At 39.3% G+C, this 23,118-nt stretch overlaps 1 protein-coding gene across 2 annotated transcripts in view; it reads left to right on the plus strand.

Moving 5' to 3' along the window:
• Positions 1-16,282, plus strand: part of LAPTM4B (lysosomal protein transmembrane 4 beta) — a 59,263-nt gene extending 42,981 nt beyond the window's left edge. Inside the window, exon 7 of one of the 2 annotated variants that reach the window (XM_053996805.1) lies at positions 14,244-16,282. In XM_053996805.1, coding sequence (XP_053852780.1) covers positions 14,244-14,318 — 75 coding nt within the window. In that variant the 3' untranslated portion in view covers positions 14,319-16,282. Of the gene's footprint in view, positions 1-2,650; positions 3,313-14,243 lie in introns of those variants that run through there. The other variant, XM_053996816.1, reaches the window with a different exon arrangement.
• The last annotated feature ends 6,836 nt before the right edge of the window (positions 16,283-23,118 follow it).

Raw genomic sequence — 23,118 nt, forward strand, 5'->3', positions numbered from 1 at the left:
TCTGTACAAATGGAAACAAAAATCTAAACTTAAATATGAGACTGGGCATGATTGCTACAGTTTAAAGTAAAAAATTTAAGTATTGTGGAATCATAGAATCACAAAATGGTTTGGGTTGGAAGGGACTTTCAAGATCATTTAGTTCCAAACTCCCTGCCATGGGCAGGGATACGTTCCACTAGACCAGGCTGCTCAAAGCCTCATCCAACCTAGCCTGGATCACTTTGGGGAATGGGTCACCCACTGCTTCCCTGGGTAACCTGTTCCAGTGTTTCACCACCCTCACAGTAAAGAATTTCTTCCTAATATCTAATTTACACCTACTCTCAGTTTAAAGCCATTTTCCCTTGTCCTATCACTACATTCTCTTGTGAAAAGTCCCACTCCAGCTTTCTGCAGAGCCCCTTTAGATACTGAAAGTTGCTACAAGGTTTCCCTGGAGCCTCCTTTTCTCCATATTTGTGGCCCTCATTTGGATTGGCTCCAACAGGTCCATGTCCTGCTTATGATAAGACCCCCCAGAGCTGGATGTTTTCTTCTCTATATAGAAGGATTTTGTCTTAAAATCCGTCCTGTAGTCTGAATTGCTTAATTGCTTCATTGCTTCATGCTACCCATTTGCTCTGTTGTTCTCAGCACAGAAATTTCCAGTTAGTTCCCCTGGTCAAACTGGTTCTTATAAATAATGCTCATAGATCTGATCTGTAACTAACCTTTTATCGGCTACCAGATAATCTGATTTTTGTCACTCAGTGTAGTGGTTTAAGCCATCCTTTTTGCAAGTGTGCCATCTGGAGCAAATATGCCTCCTCCTGCTGCAGGCTGTGAATGGGATACTCCTGCTGCTCACTAGATGAGAGAGCCTCCTTCTGTGACCTTTGATCAAAATTTGACACCACATGAATATGCCTGGCTCAGCTCCATCGACAGACTGTGTTATGACATGGGAGGGCCAGCTGATGCTGGGCAGGGGAATGGCCTGGACCCCAGACAGGGGGAAGATGTGACACTCTTAGGCTCCTGAGAACCTGAGAATCCAGCTGTGTACCTTAGTCACAACAGAGTCTCTTGAGAATATGGATCTCTATCCTCCTAAGTGGAGGATCTCCCTCCTCCTAAGTGTTTGTTCAATACTTCTCTCCCCTCAGTTTCTGGAGGTGTCTGTAGGAGGTTTTGTCATGGCATTAAAGTGGCTCCCCTGCAGTCATCTGAGGATTGCTTGTCCCACTTTCCCAATCCATAGTAACCTGAGGATTGTTTTTTCCACTTTCCCAATCTGGGATTGCTTTTTCCTGCCAGCTTCTCAAATGCACCATGGATAAAGGGTAGTTTTCCACACAGATTTAAACTGTCACAGTCATACCATGGAAATGTTCATCCAGTTTGGAAAAATTGCTAGTGTACAGGTGCAAAAGATAACCCAAAGTTAGACATTTGTTCTCTGGAGCAGTAGCAGCTCTATTGTGCTCTTGGACAGCCAGGGGATTTCAGTCTGTTTATTTTTAACTCTCGCTGAAGCCATTCAATGGAAGTTTCATCTCTGGTCATGCTGCCAGTGGGGATAAAATGTAAAGCTGTAAATCTCTCTTCAAACTGGAATTTGGATCTTTATGTGCTTTATGAAATAGTTTCAATAAATTTTATCTTACATAGACTTATCCACAATGATTAATAAGTTACTTTTTAAAAAAAAATGTAGATATATTCCCTCTGCAGACATGACCTCAGCTAAGTAGCCTGTAATTAATTGGTCAACACTTTTGTTTGCTTTCCCTTGCTCAAAGCAATAGGAGACCCATTTGAGAAGTGTAGAGTTAGATCTTTCATTCCTGCTGAATGATTTCTCTGAGCAGAAGAAGAAATGCTTTGGTAAAGTTGGAAGGGCCATTCTTTGTATTATTGTGTTATTAATTTGGTGATTAATTTGGCTATGGACAGAGGGAAGGACCCTTAGACTCATGCTGGTTAAAGAGACTGAAGCGTGAGATGGATCCCAGAGACAGATAAACCATAGCAAGAGCTCTTATTTCTGATAAGTGCTTTGGAACCTGTGGTTTCCAGCTGCTGAGCCAGATTTGGGATGGTATGTGTCAGAGTAGAAGACATCTCAAAGTAAAATTCTGCTTTAAAATTGTTTTCCATAAAAATCCTACAAACTTGTAAATTCTCAGAAGGTAGCTGGTCTTGTGGCAGTTTGTGTGCCACAAACTGTTACTGGGCCACTTGACTACAAATATCTTTCTGCAGTGAATAGTAACCAGGGAAATATTTTCAAATGAACTGACACCACAAATGAATATCCCTGGTGTGACTCACTCTCTGAGTCCATTCAGGGCCTCCAATGGAGTCCAGGAAAAGGACCTTTGACCTTCCTTATTGGAAACTGTCTGATCAAGCTGCTAGAGGAAAAGCAGGTAAAGCAGGGCATAGAGAAGAGGAAGAAGAATCAGGGACAAGAAATAAAGGATATAAGTAGAACTACCCAGTGCAATAAGTAAAGGGGATGGTTCATTAGTAATCCAATGTAATAGTCTACATGAGACCTAGAAATGTGGTTTAAATGCTGGAGCTGTTTTTCTTCAGAATTGCACTTTGCAAACATAACAACACAAGCATTTTCTTCAATGAGAATTTTTTTTAATCTTCAAAGGGCTCAAGATCCACATGGATGCCACCATTCACATCTTGGTAGTATGCACGTGCCGCATGTGCAGTTCTTCCTCTTCTGTTTGATTCTGAATTGCACAAAGTATCATGACAATCTGCATCTGCCAACAAACAGCTCTTCAGCTGCTCCAGCATTTCATATTCTACTTGCAGTGAAGTCCCGTGCCTTGTCAGCTGGCCTTTAATCTTAGCGAAGAGATTGCTCCTTTATTTTTTTAACTTTTCATCTTGCCGTCTATATTCAGCTCTTGCTTCCACTTTTTCCCTGTTTATGGAAGATTTTTAAAATTAAAATCCAGCATTTCCTGTGGTCAAAATTACTTCATGCTGCCTGTTTTCTCTGTTGCTTAGTGCTATAGGCTAATTACACTTCTTGTATGGGTCTCAACTATTATTAGGTAGCTGCTGTCAGAAGCCAGCTGTACTGTTTGGAATGGACTGTTACCAGTGTCAATTTGGGGCAAATACCCTCTTAAGTTTAAAAATAAGATTTCCAAAGCATTTTTATTTGTCATGACAGTTATAAATTTACCTGTGAGTTAAATTACATGTTCAAAATATACATGTTTATCTATTTTCCTAAGTAGATTGTAAATCTGTATTTATTTGCAGTTGACATATTGGAATTTGGAACTAATATGTGACAATTTGTGAGAGATTTACAATAAAACAGACAAATCTGTTCTCAGTGTTGATAATTAGATTAAAAAGAAGACATGAAATGGGGACGTGTAATTTAAATCTTCCAAATATTTTTGGGTTCACTAATTGGGTATGTTGCAATGTAGGAAAAAGACAGTGTTTATAAATTTGCTGTGTTTCTTTCTTTAGTGCTTTTTATCCTAATGGGATTGATTCACTACCATCTGACAGCTGCTGCTTTTTGGGCTTCAAAACACAAGTCAAAATCTTCAGTATAATTCCAAGGATACATATCAGTGCAGCAAAAGTCAATGACAACTTAAATCCCTGTTGCTCAGGATGTATGGGTGTTAAGCTGAGCCGTGTGTGAATTTTCCAGGTCAGGCTCCAGTCATAGTTACACTGTGCACCGACAGAAGGGGGAGGTGAGAATTTGCTCAGGCAGGTGTTGCTCAAACAGGGAGGTGCAGCAGGGTGTGAGAGGCAGAGTCCCAGCAGAAATAAGCCATGCTGGGGCTTTATAGCATATATTGTAGAGTTGGCCTGTGCAGGAGCCCTGCCCTGCTGCAGAGCTGCTCCCCCAGGCGTGGTCCTGCTGCAGCTCCAGCACTACCTCATCTGCTGTCACCTCATTACGTCCCCCTGCACAGCACAGCACAGCCCCAGCCTTTGCCAAGCAGAGGAGGAACTCCTCACACATCCCAGTCCCTCCCTCCTCAAGGCTCTCTGACAAAGCTTTCCCAGCCCCACAAACCAGTCAGATGCTGAAGGACCCTCAGCAGGGTGGGGGGAGCGGTGACAGCTGGTGGCTCAGCGGGTGGCTGTGTTCTCTCCGAGATCGCCTGGAGGCCACGCTCGCTCCCTGCCAGGGAGGAGCACCCAGCTGCCCGTGTTTGGCAGTGGTCAAGGGACCTGTCCTTCTGTGGTTGTTAATGGTTTCTGTTAACTTACAGACTTTAAGTCTCATTTCATTTCACTTTAGTGGCTCCCTTAGAGCAATTGCACTCTTCCCAAGCATCCCTTGGGACTCTTTATGGACTCAGGACTGTCTGTTCCAAACTGCACAGCATTTGTGGGTTTGGTCCTCTGTCTTATGAGCAGTGGGGAAAGCAAGGTCTGCTTTAAATTAACTCTGGGACAGATGCTCAACTTCAGAAAGAGCAAGGCTGAGTGGGTATTCATCCACCAAATTTAGATCTGCAAAAGTTTTTTGGGAGTTTCTGGCTGACAGGTGCTTTATGGTTGTGATTTACTAACAGTAATAGATTTTTTGATACAGACAGGAGCCTTTCCAGCAGCATCTGTAATGTAAGCATGGCTGTGATAACCACACTCTTTGGGAGATAATCAGTCCTGTTAAACAATTTGGGTGTCCCATGTGAGCTATACCCAGCTTTCTGTCTTGTTAACACTTGAGTGGAATACACAATGTAGTTTAGTAATGAAAACGTCCACTGAAAGAGTAGTGCTCTCTCACAGTTTTCTGCACTCAAGACATCAACCATTTGTTACACAAAGTATGCTCCAATGTCTTCAACACCAATGACTTGTAGATAAATATACCCTGAGAAGCACATGCTCATCCAGAAAATGCTCATTTTGAAAAAAAAATAAGGAAAAATTGAAAAAATAATGCTGTTCTCCCTGTACAAAATCATGATGTCCAGCTAGAGATGCAGCAGTATGAGGCTGACCAAGATGTAGGAAAGACATCTGTGACCTGAAGAGGGCTGTTGCTCCATGCCTCTGAATGGAGACAGTAATTACACTATTATTCTGGATGACTTTTATGAGGCTGCACATGATGAAAGAAGACAATAGCTTCCCCAATTCAATTTTCTTCCCACGCAAGGGTAATCACAATCTCTCCCTAAATATTGTTGTATCCTAGAAATATATACATTTATTCATCTAACTGGAGTGCTGAAAACATCATGCTGCTTCATTACAGAATTTCATAAACTCATGTAAAGTTTCCTAAATAGTGTCTTGGAGAGCTGGTGGCTTGGAATAAACAAGCAGTTTTGCCAAAGAAAAGCCATACCAGCTCTAACTTTGCACAGATGATTTTGGAGCACTGAACCCTACTTCTTTGCTGAATGAGGTTATAAATTATCTCTGAGCTATTCTGCTTCCAGTTACTCCATCTGTAATTGTTCTAGTGTGGTTTCTAAAGGAAATGCATACATATAAACATGAAAATACTTCCTATCCATGTTGAGAGGAAGATTTCTTGGGATTTATTTGAAAGACAACATGTAATAAAATCCTTAAATAGTAATTAACTAGCATATTTTGGACAGGTTTTTCAAGCAAAAGCATCCAAATGAAACCATAACAGCATCGGTGTATGAAGCAAAGTCAAACGTCCCTCATTTAATATTAGATAAGATTTGAGTCAGATATGAAGCTTTGTTTTTGGCCCTATACTCAGGGCTCTTTTTATGTGGGGACAGGGAGAAAGAAAAAGAGAAAGATAGGAACAGTTTTTTAGACATTGCCCTGTTACCTCCTCAGAAACATTTGCTTTGACTGGACTCATTTGACCAAAGCATCCATTTACATTGTAAACAAGCACCTTTGAAGCAAATATTCATAAGCATTTACTTATAAGAATTGCTTCTAAAGGGCAGTTGATCTCATCTGGAAGATCATCTGTCCAGATCAGGTGGGTGAAAGTCCTTGCCATTTTCCTGAGCTCAAATGTAGGTCAGCTACCTTCCCAGCACCTTTCACATACCTGGGCTTGGACCCTTCAGCCTGGACCCAAAACTGTCAAGTGGATTTCTTAGTATGAAGAAAGTAAGTGGGGACTGCACTGCAGGGGAGCAAGGATCCTTAGTGAGATGAAAGAGGGCAGAACAAGACAGAACTTAATAGAGGTCTTTGGAGTTATGAGTGGCAGAGGGGGTGCTCACTGACTTAGAAAAGAGCTAAGGGACACTCAGTGAAATAGCTACTGGCAGGTTTCATAGCAAACCAAAGGTATTTCTTCTTGGAACACCTAGAAGAGCTGTGGGTCTGCTTACCAGGGGACATTGCAGTGCTAGACATCAGCATGGATTGAAATGCAGGCTAGAAAAATCAATGAAAGAAAAATTCCTTTAATGACCAGTAGCCCAGCAAGTCCTTGACATTCAAATTTCTGACAGTTTAGAGAATATTCTAGGCAAGTTCTAACTACATATGCTTGTACTGCTCTTTCTAAATTTCTTTCATTGTTCTATCTTGCACTTCTGTTTCTTTATCATCCACCACTTACTACTGTATCTGGATAGACCTTTTAACTTATCCAGGAGAGCTGTTTTCCTACATGCAAGTGCTTAATTGCAACATTCTGAAAGCTAATCCCTACTTCTGTCTCCAGTGCTTGCCTGGTATGCAACATCTGACTTCATCTCACCACAGAATTAATATTATTCCTCTTTCTTCACTACTGGGAAAAAGCTCCCTTTTCTCCTGAAGACTGCCAGCCTTTTTATACAGTCAGTGTAAAATGTGAATTTGTGTTAAGGGATTAAATAGAAAACTGAATTCTCAGTGGATTTAGTTTTAATACTTCTTGTTTCTCCCACTGGTGGGTGCTGTGTGCACTTTTGGGTACCACAATATAAGAAAGATATAAAGCTATTAGGGAGTGTCCAAAGGAGGGCCACAGGCATGGTGAAGGGTCTGGAGGGGAAGCTGTATGAGGAGTGGCTGAGGTCACTTGGTCTGTTCAGCCTGGAGGAGAGAAGACTGAGGTGAGACCTCATAGTGGTTTACAGCTTGCTCACAAGGGGAAGTGTAGCAGCAGATATCGATCTCTTCTCTCTGGTGACCAGTGGGAATGGCCTGAAGTTGTGTCAGGGTAAGTTTAGATTGGATATCAGGAAAAGTTTTCTACCCAGAGGCTGGCTGGGTGCTGGAACAGCTCCCCAGGGAAGTGACCACAGCACCAAGCCTGACAGAGCCCAAGAATCATTTGGACAATGCTCTAAAGGACATGGTATGACTCCTGGGGATGGTCCTGTGCAGGGCCAGGAGTTGGGCTTCAATGATCCTTGTAGGTCCCTTCCAACTCAGGATATTTTATGATTCTGTGAACTCTTGGAAACTCACTATAGAAAAAACATATTTCTTCAGATACTCTTGGTAAATGCTACTTCTTTTCTCCCTACACAGAGAAACGTTGAAAACTTTTGAAGGTCAGCCTGAATAAAATCACTATATTTAATAGCTTTCAGTAAATTTTGTACAGGACATAAGACAAGTGCTACATTAATAGGCTTATTTGCTTTCAAATAAAATACAAAATTTATTAAATAATCAGTGATATTTACATATAATCCAGAGCTCATTGTCACACAAAGTACTAAAGGAAATAGCTACCAATTTGTGGCTTGAGTCTCCAAAACAGAGCTTAAATTGAGGAGATCTGGATTTCAGAAAATTTTTAGAAAAAAAATATACTTTAATTTTACATTTTCCTTTGTACTCTCAGACTGCTCAGAAAAAAAAAACACATTGTCAAACTTGACTGGGAAACATTGCAAAGAGAATTATTCTAAGCCTTTCCTGCCTACAGAGTGAAGCAATCAGCTGGCTATAGCTGTGTATGCACACAGACATCTTCTGTTTTCCCCAGGTGATCTTCATAACATCTGTGTAGTCAAGAACCCAGCAGTACATTTGGGACTATCTTGAATGGGACAGGTGGTCTTGATGGCAGCCTTCCCTCTAGAGCTCTTTGTAGGCTGGCTGCTGCTTCACTGCAGCTGAACGTGCTTTAGGTTGCAGTTAATGGCTCCTCAAAGCACCACAGCTGTGGGAGGAAATTCCACTGCTCTTGGCTGGGTGAATGACAGGACAGCAGGGAAGTAAACATGAAATTAGTAAATGTGATTGCATACCATTAAACCCTCTCCAAACCACACAGTGGTGTCAGATTGGTGCAGGTCGGTAGTTGGCCATGGCTGGAATCACTGAAATTAAATGAACCCAAAGCAGAGGGCTGGTGCAATTAGGCATGTACTGCTTAAAACCTCTTCTTTCAGTTCAGTTGTCTCTGAACCTGATGCATCAGCCTTGTGCTGTATCAAGGAGAAAATGTGCCCTGCTTTAGGAAAGGCATGTGGTGACTGTATTTCAGCGCTGCATTCAGCACTGGCATATTCTTCCCATCTAACACTATTCACCCTGTGGTAACTCTCCCTCCTCTTTTTAATAAACAGACAATACAGCCTGAGCCTGCTGACACTTTGTATTTGACCTGTGTGGAACAAAGGGCTCCTTTTGCCCTCTTTTCTTTTCCTCCCCACATATTCACATTGGCCTTCCCTAAAGATTTGGGTGACTAAGATGCAAAGGTCACTTCTGCAGAAGAATTATATGAAGTACATACAGCGCTGTGGTGAAGAGCTTGAGATAAACATTTCAAGCATAGGCTGAAATTTCTGCAAATACATATTTAATTTGTAAATATTTCCACAATTTAGTACCTGTCTCATACAGTCATATCCAAGTGTCATCCAAGAGAGTTTTGACTCTGTCTTGATGTTTCCAACATCTTTTAAGAAGTTTCAAATAATACACCTGTTTTATGAATGTGAGATCCTTCTAAGGCAAAGTGAAACAATTTGTCAGAGATCCAAATGATAGCAACAGGACTAGGATTAATTTGCAGTAGTAATGACTCTAATTCCACACAACTATTTATTGTCACCTGTCCCTGTCATCTCTGCGATGTAACCTGAAGTCCTTCAGCATAAAGCAAAGGTGTTTTTACTGAAAAACTAAAGTTTGAGAAAACATCGTGAATGCTCACTATAACCATCAGTACTTATCATAGACCTTTTTAATCTATAGCTTTTTTTGGCATTTAAGTTCTAGTGGGTGTTGGATAAAAGTATATTAGAGTTGTGTTTGTTTCTAACAAGACATCAACAAGGTTTTTTGTCATGGGAACTTCCAAATGTTTCATACAGCAGCCAAGCAGAATGCTGTTCAAACTCAAAGCTGTTGTGCGCAAACTGTACCATTCCATCCAGTGGAGAATACAAATGGCTGTTGGAAAAAGCAATCCAAAGCTCTCTGGAGACACATAAAGATTTCTGTTGCGTTCAGTGAGGTTTGGGTGAGAATGCAGAAATAACCAATTGATCAAATATTTTATTTTACTCATACAGAACTGAGCACATCTCCTTTAGAAAGGGGAGATCTAAGAGCTTGAGTTCAAACAGAAAGCACTGCAGCAATATGAGAAAACTTACACGTATGCTGAAGAAAGAACATTTTCTCCTGAAAGGTCAAGTAAATGTGGAATCAGCTGCACAGATATGGAGTGATTATTGAAATAATGCAATATGCCCCCCAAAGCAGGCAAAGAAAGAAAGAAACAAACAAAACACTGTTGGGACAAGATTAGCTACAAATTGTTCAAATATACAAGTATTTACCTGTGTTTCTTCTCAGATATATTTCTAAGCAATGCCTTAAAAAACTTATTCTCCAAAACCAGATTAACTAGGATGTAAAAAATAAGAAATGACATATGCTTATATTAACTGAATATGTTATAGCCATTGGCAAACTCATTTGGTAATTATTTCTTTCAGAGAAGGTCATCCTGTATCATGTGCTTTATAATAGAGATGCTTATGTAATACAATTAACCAAACCACTCAGATGACACCAGCTAAGTCAGGAACAGGATTTCTTATGGGTCAGTTATGGATTACTTCTGCCTATTATACATGACTGCTTATCACAAAATGCATAAATGCTACTGGGAACTAAGCCCAGCACTCAGCATTCCCTGTCCCACTTGAGCATAGGGCTACGCAGCCCCAGTTTCCCTCCCTCCCTTCCCAACTGAAAACCTTATATCTAGAGCATTCATATGGCAGATTGGAGCTGTGGGTTTGAACCATCATGGTTTGAGACCCCTAGAGCTCTGATTTCAGAGTCTCTCTGCGATGCTTTTACACCAGACTATTGTACAAACAAGCGAGTAATGTTACATCTGGCTGCACCTTAAAGGATGGGGTTAAAATGGTACTTGCTTCTAAAATAAAATTAATGCAGTTATAGGGCTTGTGAAAGAAGTTACAAGCTTCTGTCCTTTAGATTTCAGGCATGCTATAGAACTGAACTCTGAACTGAATCTTCCAAACTTGCTTGCTGGTCTATTGAAAAAAGCCAGAATGTCTTCACATAGGGATCACTGAGTGCCAAAAAATGGGTGGCCTTCATAATTTTTATAGTAACTTGTAAGTGACAATCTAAAACACTCTGCAAACATTAATCCCACAGCACTCAGGCAACTAACATACATTTTTCTCAATTCACAACAAAGAAACGCAAAAATGTAATGCCTGGGAAACAAAAGGCCTCAGTTGTCTGAGTGGAGATTCTACCTTGGGGTACCATGTACCTAAAATATGCACATATTTTTTGTACTTTGTCAATTAATTTAGATTGCATCCATTCTAATCAGATTCATAGATAAGACTGAATAGTGAGTTTCTATTTTTCCAGTTTCTGAATTCACCCTTTGGCTCAGTGACTGGCTTCCATTTCCTGTCTCTGGAGACCATAATGTACTGCCTGAATATCTATGCTGATTTATATTCACAATGCTTATCTGCTTCCATTAACCAACCTGTAAGGTTTTCAGTTAGTTTGAAGGACCATTATGGATTGATGGAGGGTTAAGAGCAGATAGCAGAGAAGAAAGACATAGCCATCTGTGGATCAAGTGACAAGATTTGACTGTTGTAATTTCGATGTCTGTGGTCAAAATAATGGTTGTGTTCCACTGAGGGTGGGGACCTGCAATCCAAAAAGTTTGTCAGGTTATGTACCTTCAAGTTAGTAGAGGAGCACTCAGATCCCTTCCAAGAGGAGTTTCTTTGTGTCTGATGCAACACCATGGAGCACACAGAGTTTTCTGATGGAGAATTCCCAAAAAGAGTCAGGGGGTGTTTGGGGTCCTTAGTGGTCCACAGTCCTCTCTAGGAATATGACCACTGTTTAACCCTGCTTCTGCACTTGTGCTGTGGTCACCATAGAACAGGAAAACTGGCTTCAGAAAAGGACTGCCCTACCTATGTACAGTCCCCCCTTTCCAGGAATGTTCTGTACCAACTTGCCCACTTGAATGGTCATTAGTGTTGGAGGCATAGCAATACATTATCTCCTTGCTGTCTGTCACAGCACATGTCACAGTTGAGACAGCCATGATATACAGAGTGTCACTGTACAATTTCAGAAGGCTTTAAGCATTCACCCATACAGAGTAACATCACTTCAGAAGGCTGCAAGTGCCTGCCCTTCTTGTTCTTTAGCTCAGCCTTTTATATTTTTTATCTTACATGCATTGCATCTGTGTGCCCTCTGTTCCCTTTAGTGATTGGTCAGTGCACCTGGGCACTCCATGGCTCATTGGTTTCAATACTGGTCACCTGCTTTTCACAGCTGTAGCCCATTGGAGATGAGGCTCGGCTGCAGCCCCACTCCCAATTCCAACTTCTACAGGCATTCCTATCTCCTCTCACTTCTTGAACTGTTAATGAGAAAATATCTTCTGAGGGCCCTTAGGGCCATTGACCCATATATGAGGTTTGGGTCTGCAGAACGAAGAAGAGTGCTTACCTCCCAAGATGTAAAAGCCTCACCAGGAGACTTTTCTCCTACCAGACAGATTTTGTTTCATACAAGAGTGAAGGGAGTGGAGAAGTTCACTCGTATCATTAATTCTCCAAGCCAGGAGACCTATGAAAAATAACAGCAACCTCAATGCTGAAGTAATAATACTGATGTAAACACAGTAGTCTTAGGATACATGGATTTAAAAGAGGATCAGAGCACAGGAAGAAGTCTTGTCCATTATTTATCAGCTCATCTTTATCATCTGGAAGATGGACAACTCTTTGGATGACTGCTGTCACTTCTTCTCGCACCAGATGAAACAGACTCTGAACCTGAAAGAAATGGATCACAGGTTGGGGCTTAGCATTACAAAAGTGCAGTAAGACAGCTATATCTTCACAAAGGGAACTTCATTCATTTTCAGAGTCATCTGGAGATCAGATTTAATTACTAATTATGTTGTGTCATAATAAACTAATAAACATGTTTCAGTATACTTGAGAAACTAGTGCTTTTTTAGTAATGTGAGGATTTTACTATAAATCCTGTTATTAAACTAGTGATCAGTGCTAGGGAGGGGATTTCAACTGTAGTGCTTTTCACAGTTAACATGCTTTAGCATTGTGATTTACTGAGGTTACACTGCAAAATATATTTATGATTTTTATAATAATATATATTTGAAATTCTAAATGTTGTCCTAATTTCACTAGATAAATTATCATAAGATACTTGCAACCTTTAAAGGTGACATAATTTATTAAGTGCTTTTCAAATACGAGTGTTTTTAGATTGTGTAGTGCATAAAATACTGCATTTACAAGCTCAAACATATGGTATTAATGAAGAGCAATGGCTCTGACAATTTCCTTTTCTAAGTAATGAAATTTTCTGATTAAGGGCTGAAGATGCCAAGGTAGCCATTCTGTAATCTTAATGTGCACAGATGTACTTAAACACATGGTCATCAATGCATGTTTGTAAACTCACATGAGTATAATGTGAATAATACTTGGAACTATCCCACAAAAGTCTGTTCCAAAGTCTATTTAAGTCTAGAGAACAATTCCTACTGATTTTATATGTTGTGGTTGAGGTCCAAAAGGAATGATTATGGATATTTTTTTGCAGAAGGCAGGTTATCAACTTCTATAAGTATTGGTGAAATCCTCTCATGGCAGAACTCCCTATGGATATTCCTTATGTACATTTAGACAATCTGCTTCACATGCTCTTTAATGACCAAGAAGTGATGCTGATAAATCTGGAGATTCCATTATGAATAATTTATCATCAGCTGCATAAAGTATCTCACACAGTGCACTTCAGTGATAGTCTTACTTTTTATTGAGATATTTTAGGAAACGTACACTCATTCTTTGTTCAGACGTCTGTTTTATCTTCAGTCCCTGCTGGGGTTCACAGACCAACTCTTCCTTTGTCTTTTCACATGCAAGCTAACTAATGTCAGTGCAGGTGCCATTAAAAATTGCATGATGGCTGGCATGCTTGCCTAAACAAGAAGGAATCTTGGTTCAAATCTCTCCTTTGCCCTGTGTGGTCTTAACTTGCATCTCCCATATCTTAGAAAGCTGCCTGGACTCCAGTGAATGGGGTTGATATATGACTTAACCTGTCCTAATTTCCTAATTGCTATCAGATGTTGAAGGATTCACTGAAATGCTTCTGGAAGTATAGATCTTCCTTCTCATGGCTGAGTACTCCAGAGGTGTAAAACTGGAGATTTATTTAGACATTGGGTAATTTGTTCTCCATTTACTTTCTTTTTCCCCACTCCAAAATAATTATTAGCTATTCCAGGGAGGGCTCAGAAGGAGAGGTTTTTGGGACTTTTCTCACTCTGGCCGTTTGAGCACTTCTCCAGGAGACAAGGTTTAGAACTCTTAACATAGAAGAGCAGCCACTATCACTGCCAGATTGAATAAATTCAGGTACCAGCAGTGAATGGATGAAATCAAGCTGTTACTGGGGTTACTATGAAATGAGAAGAAATAATGTTTTCTTTTATAATGAAAACAGTATACATATTGAAAAGGAGGATCTTCAAGCAAATATTATTTATTTTCCTCACTATTCTGCTCCTGCTTAATAATTTACTCTTTTTTGGTTTGGGGTTTTGTCTTGGGGGGCTTTTTTTGTTGGTTTGTTTGGGGTTTTTTGTTGTTTTGGGGCTTGTTTGGTTGATTGGTTGGTTGTGGACAAGGCCTTAGGGGTTTTCTTTTCTGTAAATTTTATCTTCTAACTTCTTTTTTAAAAATAAAAGCTTTTTTCCTTTCCTGCAGGTCCTGTTACCACCATATGATGATCCTGTGAATGGAGCTGCTAAAGATCCACCACCACCTTATGTGTCAGCATAAGTGAGAGTGCTGTGTCCCTAGGGAGGATAGCTTTACTTTACAGACATTGAAGCAATAGTTTGATAATTTCACTTCCAGGATATAACCTCTGTGGGTTACACTTTGCTGTTTTGCTGACATATTGAAACCTAAAATGTATGACTCATATTCTGTAGATAGTTTTAATAATTTGCTGCAACTACAGTAGTGTTTCAGAAACTAGTGAACTAGTTTCAGAATAATTCTGGGTAGCACTAGGGTTACAGTAGTCACTGAATAGCTTTTTCCACCATATCTGACATATAGTGCTAGAGAACATAGAACTTTGCATTCTCAATCAGGTTCAGAGTGTAACTTACTTTTTTTATTTGTAAAACTTCAAAAGCATTACAAATATGTTTCTCAGATGCCCATATTCAACTTCAGAATACAGACCAAGTCAAAAATAAAAGTGACATTCCAGTTCATTCCTCTTCTGCAAGTATTTTTGAAGTTACTATGCTATGAGTGATGATGATGACTGCAAGAAGAATTAGTCTTATGCACTGTTTTCATCAACCTGGCTAATGGGAAACATATTTAATTGGGAAGGATAAGTATGGGAAATGACAGTAGACAAAACACTCTATGTGTAACAAGCCAGAACCTGTGGTCTACACAGAATCACTTTGTCCCAGCCTGAAACCATTCTAATGCTCAAAAAGAAACGTAGCAAATTCTGATAATTTTCTTTTCTGCCTACACACCTTTTTCCTCTCCACTAACTTCACAAATAGTATTTTGAAGTCACAAAATCCTGCTTTAAAGTCCCATGATTAGGTGACAAAGCTGTGTCTTTCATACTCAACATGCAAATGTTTTCCCATTGGAATGTGCCTGTAAATATCGCAATGTTCTGCTGAGTGTAAACTAAATTATGCAGATTCTAAGAGACATGTTCCCAACCTGTGGGAAACTTAAGCATGTAATTTCCTTGAGCTTTAGCAGATATGTTCTGTCTGTTTCTCATATACATCAGTGTTGGGGGATTAGATTCCTTTTATGACTGAACTGGTTGTACTGAGAATCTTTCTCAGGGGGTTATCCATCCATGAATGTTTGTGTGAGGTATTTGTTTCTTCCCTAGAGAAGTGCCTCCTGCACATGTAACTTTTTGTTTTGATGAAGTTTCTACTTTTAATTGAAAAGAAACATGAAAAGGGAATATAATGTGTGTCTCTACCTCTCCTTGTTTCCCTCTGCATTGTCTCCTCGGCATTTGGGGCGATTGTACAGGCTGAAGCTCAGCTGGTGCCATTGCACAGCACCCCAGGTAAAGGGCAGTGCAGAGCTGAGTCACAGTTTGGGGGGGCACCAAAAGATACCAAGGTACCATCTCTCCTGTGGCTGGGCTGGCATGTGAGTCCACACCCTTCCTGAGGAGGACACCTGTTCTCACCCTTAGTGCATTGACTCCATTCTGCCGACTGAAGAAATGGGGAACTTATCCTGACTTTTTCTGGAAAAGAGCTTTCCAGGGGAACACAGGACCAACAAATTTTTTCACAGAGATTGCAAATGGGAGTTGTTCTTGTAGAGGCCAGGGAAGGAAAGGACAGACTCTTTCTGCCTGTCTCTTCCACACCCCTGGCAAAAGGCAGGTCCCCATCTGCTTGTTAAATTTTTAGTTCATGGTTTATCTACTGTAAGATCAAGCTAAGCAATGCATTTGAATTAACCAATCCTGAAATCTATCACTGATCTTTGTCACAATCCTATTTTTTTCCTTTCTGAATAATGCCATCTACTCTCATTACAGGTATCTTTAGGAATTAATGTGAATTTGGGTGTTGTGCTGGCTGGCTGGGCTTCTGAGCTTATTTTCTTTCATTCTTGACAAATTTGTGGAGGATATTAGGCAGTCATCTGTTTGAGAAAAGCTGGTTGTAAATACATTGCATCTGTGTATACAAACTTCTCTACAATAAAAGGGATTGTTTCCTCAAGACTATGGAAATATTTTTTTTATTGTCTTCCAAGCACAAACATACACAAATTCCTGTCCAATCAATCTGTCACAATAGAATTTTCTCTGTAGAGGACTAGAAGTTAATTTTTAGTCCACTCCCCAGATTCATCATACTGTATAAATGGAGGAGAGGACAGGAAATTCTATAATTTATTGCATAGTAAGACCAAAAGATAATTCAAGGTTTTAGTTCATTGTCCAAAACCACAGACATTTTTTCAGGTCTGATGAAGTGTGTAATACAGAACAGGGCTAAACTGAGCTGCACTGAAAGCTGGGGTTTCTTTTTCTCCACACCATAATAGGGATTACGTGCTAATTCACATGAAATTTCTTAAGACTTTAGGTTGTCTCACTAAGGAATCAAGACTCCTTCATACTCCCCGTATGTGCATAAATGTGAGTACAGTGTGTCCTGCCAGAACTCCCCTTGGATTTGGTCCAATTTGAGTTAAAGAGGGCAGGAAGGTTGTGGTATCAAAACCATGACATTCTTGCACACAGAGTAAATAGCTGGGTAGGAAGTAACAGATAATATAATATTAGTTTAGTTCTGGTGACATATCAGAGGATCCCCATGAGAGGTGAGCTCCTCCCACACAAAAATGAGATTCTGTGGGTTACACGAAGAGCCATAAACTCCAGCTGAAGGGTTTTTATCCTCAGATGTTGAATTCATTCTCCATTTCCATGTATAATTCTGGGGAATTTACACCACAGCTTTTCTGTAACTCATTTTTTAATAGTCATCTGTGACACAGCCTATTAAAAAGCTGGCTTCTTAAGTTTCTGTGTTTTGGGAACTGCTTACTCCTAACAGTTTTCCCCAATATTCCTTGCATTTTTTCCCTTCTCACAGATATTAGGAGCATCTGCTTACTCGAATGCTCTCCTGGTTTTGTATCTGAAACTCCAATATAACTGCTTTTTACTAATAATTTTTAGCAACTTAGGAGTGGAAAGAAAATACTTTGAAGAATTGTTGACATGAAACATCATAAATATAAGGCCAAAACCAGCAAACAGGAATCTAAACTTTGATAGAACCAGAAATATAAGTAGATCTTTTGCTGAAATTTCTTCTGGGGTTTTGGTTGGGTTTTTTTTATTTTTTTTTTTGTTTTTGTTTGTTTGTTTGTTTGTTTGGAGTTTGTTGTTGTTGTTGTTTTATTGTTTTTAATGTGTGCTACAAGACATTGCAAGCTTCACAAATCCTACACATGCTAAGGCACAAATCCAACTTTTCTCATATGTGCCTGATGCTTTTATTCCTGAATGAACAATGCAGTAATGCAGCTTTCCTTCATTTTACACTCATCTATGCTTCATACTGGAGAAAGCAACAAGAAATTTGTAGTGGTGACCCAACAATATGGCACTCATGCTTATAAGTACATGAAGTTTTCCAAAACAATTACTAATAACCATCATTTTAGGTGTTGGGCTGTCTGTACTTCTTTGGGAAAACCTCTGGTTGGTAAAAAGAATCCAAGCTTGATATGTTAGCAAAGGCCACACTGAATCAATATACAGCCAGATAAAATCTTGGCAAGGAAGCAGAGCAAATGATAACCAGTCAACAAGTTCCAAACAAATGCCAAATTCTTTCAAATTAGGGCATTCCTCCCTACTACCCTGTTGGCTAGAGACACCATGGACAGTTTTAAAAATTGTTGCTAATAACAAGTCTGTGCACAATGGTGCTTGGAATGTGCAAAATGGAAGACTTGGCTACTGCTAAGGGCAGAAGGGAAAGAGGAGCAGGAACAGGAACAGAACATGGGAGGGCAACATTCGTGTACATCTTTTAAACAGCACAGAAACAAGGTTCACTGCTGCAATATTGGTTGAGTTATGTGCCCTTTCTTTCTCTTCTGCTACAGTCAGGAGAAAATATAATTGTTCATGTAACCTCTTATATTAGTTGTTAGACAAGCTCTGTTCCAGAATTCTATCACTGAAGTGGATGATACCTTTGTCTTATTTTCTTTGATGCAAGATCTACAGATTAATATTTCTAAACCAAAAGTATTGGTTAAATGCCTGCCAAACTGTCTAGTCAGACAGACGACTCTAAACTGCTCCTCTGGAGCTAAGTTTTATCCTTAGAGACTTCTTAGATGCTCTCTCCATAGAGACTGCTCTCCTTATATGCTGCTTCTCTGGAGCCAGGTTGTATCTTTCCCATTATCCGTCTCTATTAGCTGTAGAAACTGCAGTCAAATACCACAAAAAAGCATTTATTGCAAATTCACTATGGAGATGTTTCAACACTATCTCAATTCCCAGCTCTGAGAAATCCAAAACAGCAGCTATAGCTATCTAAAGAGAGGCTTGGCTCTGATAAATCAGGATTAGTGTTCTTTCAGAGAAAGACTCTGGTATTTGTAAATGATGTCTCCACACCCATGGGTTTGACCTGGAATCGTTCTGCAATGTGGCCAGTTTTTCAGCTGAATAGCTCAGCAGGGTGTGGAATACAGATCTGTGACCTCCTGCCTGCAGCCTGTGTCTACCTCCAGCAGAAGAGGATATTCTAGCATTGGGAGTGAAAGCCTCATTGTCACCCAGCCAGCAGATACAAAGCTATTTCAAAGCAAAAAGGCAGTTCTACAACTATACCCTGGACAATAAGCTGCAACAGTAGTTTGTTTTAGTGAAGAACCTTAGTGAAATTTAATGCAGTAAATTATTTTCTTTTTCTTCAGAGGAATTAACTCTATCATAGCTGAAACCAGGACACAGATTATTTAAATGTATCAGACAGGAGAGTTTTTGGGAAATAATGAAATGTTTTCATTTGTAGCCAGAGCTGGACTTAACTAATTAGTCTGAGTGGAGGCCACAGGGTGACTTGGAAAGCTGAATGAATAACCAGGACATGAGTCAGGCCTGCAGCAGGGCTGGCTACTTGGCTTACATGAGAAGCTTTGCTAGCCAGCAGGGACAAAAGAGCAGTGAAGCTACTCTGAGGGAGGGAGCTGCAGCACTGCGGAGTCTCTGCAGGCATTTCAGAAGACTTCTGTTTGCTCTTTGAGGTCGACATGGCCAGCAGTAGCAGGGATGAGGCACATGAAGCTTTTTAGCCTAGGACCTGGGCTCCATCACAATACCTATGTGCATCCTGGTAATAAATCTAACAGGCTTCTGTTTCATATAAACTTTCCCTAAGTATGTAAATACTTCTGTTTTTTGAAAGGGTTGGGTTTTTTTTTTTTCAGATTCTTTTTTTTTAATGTAATATTGAATCTGTTTCCCTTTCCAAAACTCCCCATTTCAAAACCCTTCATGACACTAGAGGCAAGGATGAAATTAGAGGTCCAACATGGGTAAACTTTTAGCATCAAATCTTCTGACCCCATTCAAGGCCAGGATGGGCAAGGTGCTCTTCAAAATTCAGATACATCCTAGTAAGATGAGATATGTTCTACTTTATGGATGGAAGACATTTCAGCCTTCATTCTATGCTGGAGGCAAGCACAAAACAGGCACCCTCTCTCTTATGGAGAAAAGGTGTCTGGATAGGCAAGTAGTTTTATAGTTTTATTTTGTGTATCACCAGTACACCAGTTTAAGATCAACAGATGAAATAAACCAGTGGGACACTGCAGGAGATTGATACTATTTATATGAATGTGGTCATTCCTGGCAATATCAGATAGACTCACCTGGGGCAGCAAGGACAATGAAAGTAAAAGAACAAAGGCAAGAGCTGGCAATTAGTTAAACTCTTTTGGGAATTTATAAAGTCTTCTGCCCATTAAATCATTAGAAAAATGGGATGAGTTATCTTTTTTTCTTTCATTGCATGAGAGCAGAGGATGAAATTAGTTCTGTCAATTAGACAGAGCAGCCTAAATTTCCTGCTGTTGTGTGATCCTGCTGATTTACTTCTCATAGAAAAACAGCTAAAGAAGTTCAAAAGGTTCTTAAAAACAGAATATTTGATCCATTAGTGTTGGGTGTTTTTTTCTTTAAAAAATTGAACTTTGCTTATTTTTAAATGCAAATCTTTTCCTTTTAAATAAATAGATATTTAGTCATGGTATCTGTGGCCATATGTTCATCTAGGACTGACTGATTTCTGTTTCAAATGTATATTCTCATTGTGGTTTTTTATCTTGTGAATTGTCTGCAAAAAAAGCCCAGAGCACAACATAATATATCGTTACCTTTTGATTACTTATTCCTCTCTGCAATTCAATTTTTTCAGCCTGGATAAAAAGTCCTGACATAGTCATTTGGACAAATAAGTTTCAAATAAAGGTAATGTATCGCTACACTCAACAGACACTGTGTAAGCACTCCAGGGGTCTAGAAAAGTAGCCCCTGGTTAAAAAGGGAAGCTCAGAAATACTCCTTTGTCAACTGTTGCACTCCTATTAGCACCAAGCAACAGAACATGCATGGTTCCATAATTCCCACTCTGCAGGTGTAGAACAGCAACATTTAGATGCGAGCTGCCTTTTTCGTGGCTCTGGTACAAGAGGCTGCACCAGCAGCACAGTCCCAGTGGAGCTCAGACCAGCTCATTTTACATAACCAGCCTGAGGATGAGCTAAAAAAGGGGTGTCTAAGAAAAAAGGGAGGTGGTTGTTTGAGGAAACAAACAAACATCTAGCAAACAGCTTTGTCTCAGGGGTCCTGAGACCAGATAGAGTCACAAGCTGGGAAAGTTTTAGGATGTGACCTGTGGTTGTATTCATGGTTTCTACATGCAACCAACATACAATGTCTTTCCTGGCCATGAGCTAGGTCCATACTTAGCTCACATTCCTTCTGCATGTTCCTTTTTCAGTTATAAATCACCTCTGTGGCAATGCTTTTCTGAAATGCAGGCAGATTAGATCTACTACATTTCCTTTGCCTCAAAAAAAAACCACAACAGGTTGAATGAGCACATCCTAATGTTGAGAAACTAATTCTGTATTTATCACCTGTTCATGTTTTGAAACATCTGTAATTTTTTTTTGCTTCGAATTTTGTTCTGAAGTGTTTAGTATTATTTGGATCAGAATAGAAGCTGAGATGGCATTTGTACAAATCATGATGGTTTAAGGTATTTATTGCTTTTCAATTTGATATACCTGTGCTGGGATGGAAGTTGTCTCCTCCCCTTGATGTGAATGTGTTTTAAGGTTCATGTCTCCCTTGTTTGTAGTTGCTGCAGCTCTCGCTCATTATCCTGCCTTTGTCTGTGTTTACTGTAATAAAATATTTATAGACAGCAAAGTCTTTAGCATTGCATAGACAAATAGAAGCAAGACAGATTTCTCAAGGACCTAGATAAAATTTTTGTTAGTTTCTATTGCAAACAAGAAAAACTGAGGTCTTACTAAAAAGTAGTTTGAAATAAATAAATAAATTTAAATGGTTGTTAGTGCAATAAAATGTCTATGGCTTTTGCCAGTGGAGGAATTCAGCTTTTATTTATTGACATGCAAGGTTTGAAATGCTTATAAACAACATGATAATGTTGTTTTACTATTAACTGTCTTTATTAGTGTACAGAGAGATCAAACTGTAGTTTTTAAATCACTTAAAATGTTTGTATCTGATAGCCTTATGACTGGAAATGTAGAATGTATGTGTAATACTAGGTCATAGGGTTTATAAACCACACTGTACTGCAATTAATCAAGAAGAATTTGCAATGTATATGCAAATTTGAGTCTAACAGTGGAAGCATCAGTCTTAATTGTTTAATTAGAAGAGACACCCTTTCCTAGGTCCAGTGCTGACTGAAATCAAACTGTCTCGGTTGACTCCGGAAGTGCCAGGTCAGCAGGTGTTTGGTATCTTAAAAAAAAAAAGAATGCAAGTTCCTGCTAGTTACAGTGAGTTTTCTTGAATTCTTACAATATCTTGAAAGCAAAACTTTATCAATCTTTCTGTACTATTCTTCCTAAATAAAGACAAGACGTTCTTTTTTTCTTTTTTCTTTTTTCTTTTTTTTTTTTTTTTTTCCTTAGACATCTACTGTGGTTCAAACTACTGTCATGTAAAGCAGGTATGTTACAGCTGGTCAGTAACACTCTGACCAACCATTACTGGTCATTTGTCAATTACCATATGGTTCTCCATTTTTTATCACTTAAAAATCACTTAAAAGATAAGGATATAGGATTTGAGGCTAAATCGAATCTGTTTTCCTGAAGAAGTAGGTAGGTAATTATCTCATCATCCATCTGAACACATCATCCTTTTGCTACATCCACAAATTCTACTTTGGATGTGCACTCCACTTTTTTCTTTGCTGTTTTGAGCATCTCTTCCTATAGCTAGCCACCTGCTTGACACTTACATGATTCTAATTTGTTCATGGTACATTATATCACCTCTAAAAGGAAATAAAGAGACAGATATTTTGCAAACCCATACTGTTTTCTTACTTGAATTCTTTGCATTCAGCTGACATATTATATAATTCCATGAACATGCTACTGGTTAAAAAGAAATTCAGTAAAGACTCAAACACAGATATAATGAAAAGTGTTTATTTCTCACTTGCGGTAAAAAGGACTATCCTGAGTGTTAGTGATAGATCAATGATACATGAATTGCACAGTTCTGTTCACAATTCATAGCTTGTAGACTTCATTATATACATATAAAAACAGGGGAACTGAAACAGATCAAAGGGTTTGAAGGAGTATGAATATGTAAAGAACTTGCACATTTCTCCCACACTACTGTGGTCATCTTGCTGTGTTTTTTTTCCAGATGTTTGAGGACTAGAATCTTGACAAGATGTACTTCAATCTAAGAATCATTTCACAGTCTTAAAGTAAATGAAAAAGGCAAGTAATCCCC

This window comes from Vidua macroura, chromosome 1 (genome assembly GCF_024509145.1).
Source record: "Vidua macroura isolate BioBank_ID:100142 chromosome 1, ASM2450914v1, whole genome shotgun sequence".
Lineage (NCBI taxonomy): Eukaryota > Metazoa > Chordata > Aves > Passeriformes > Viduidae > Vidua > Vidua macroura.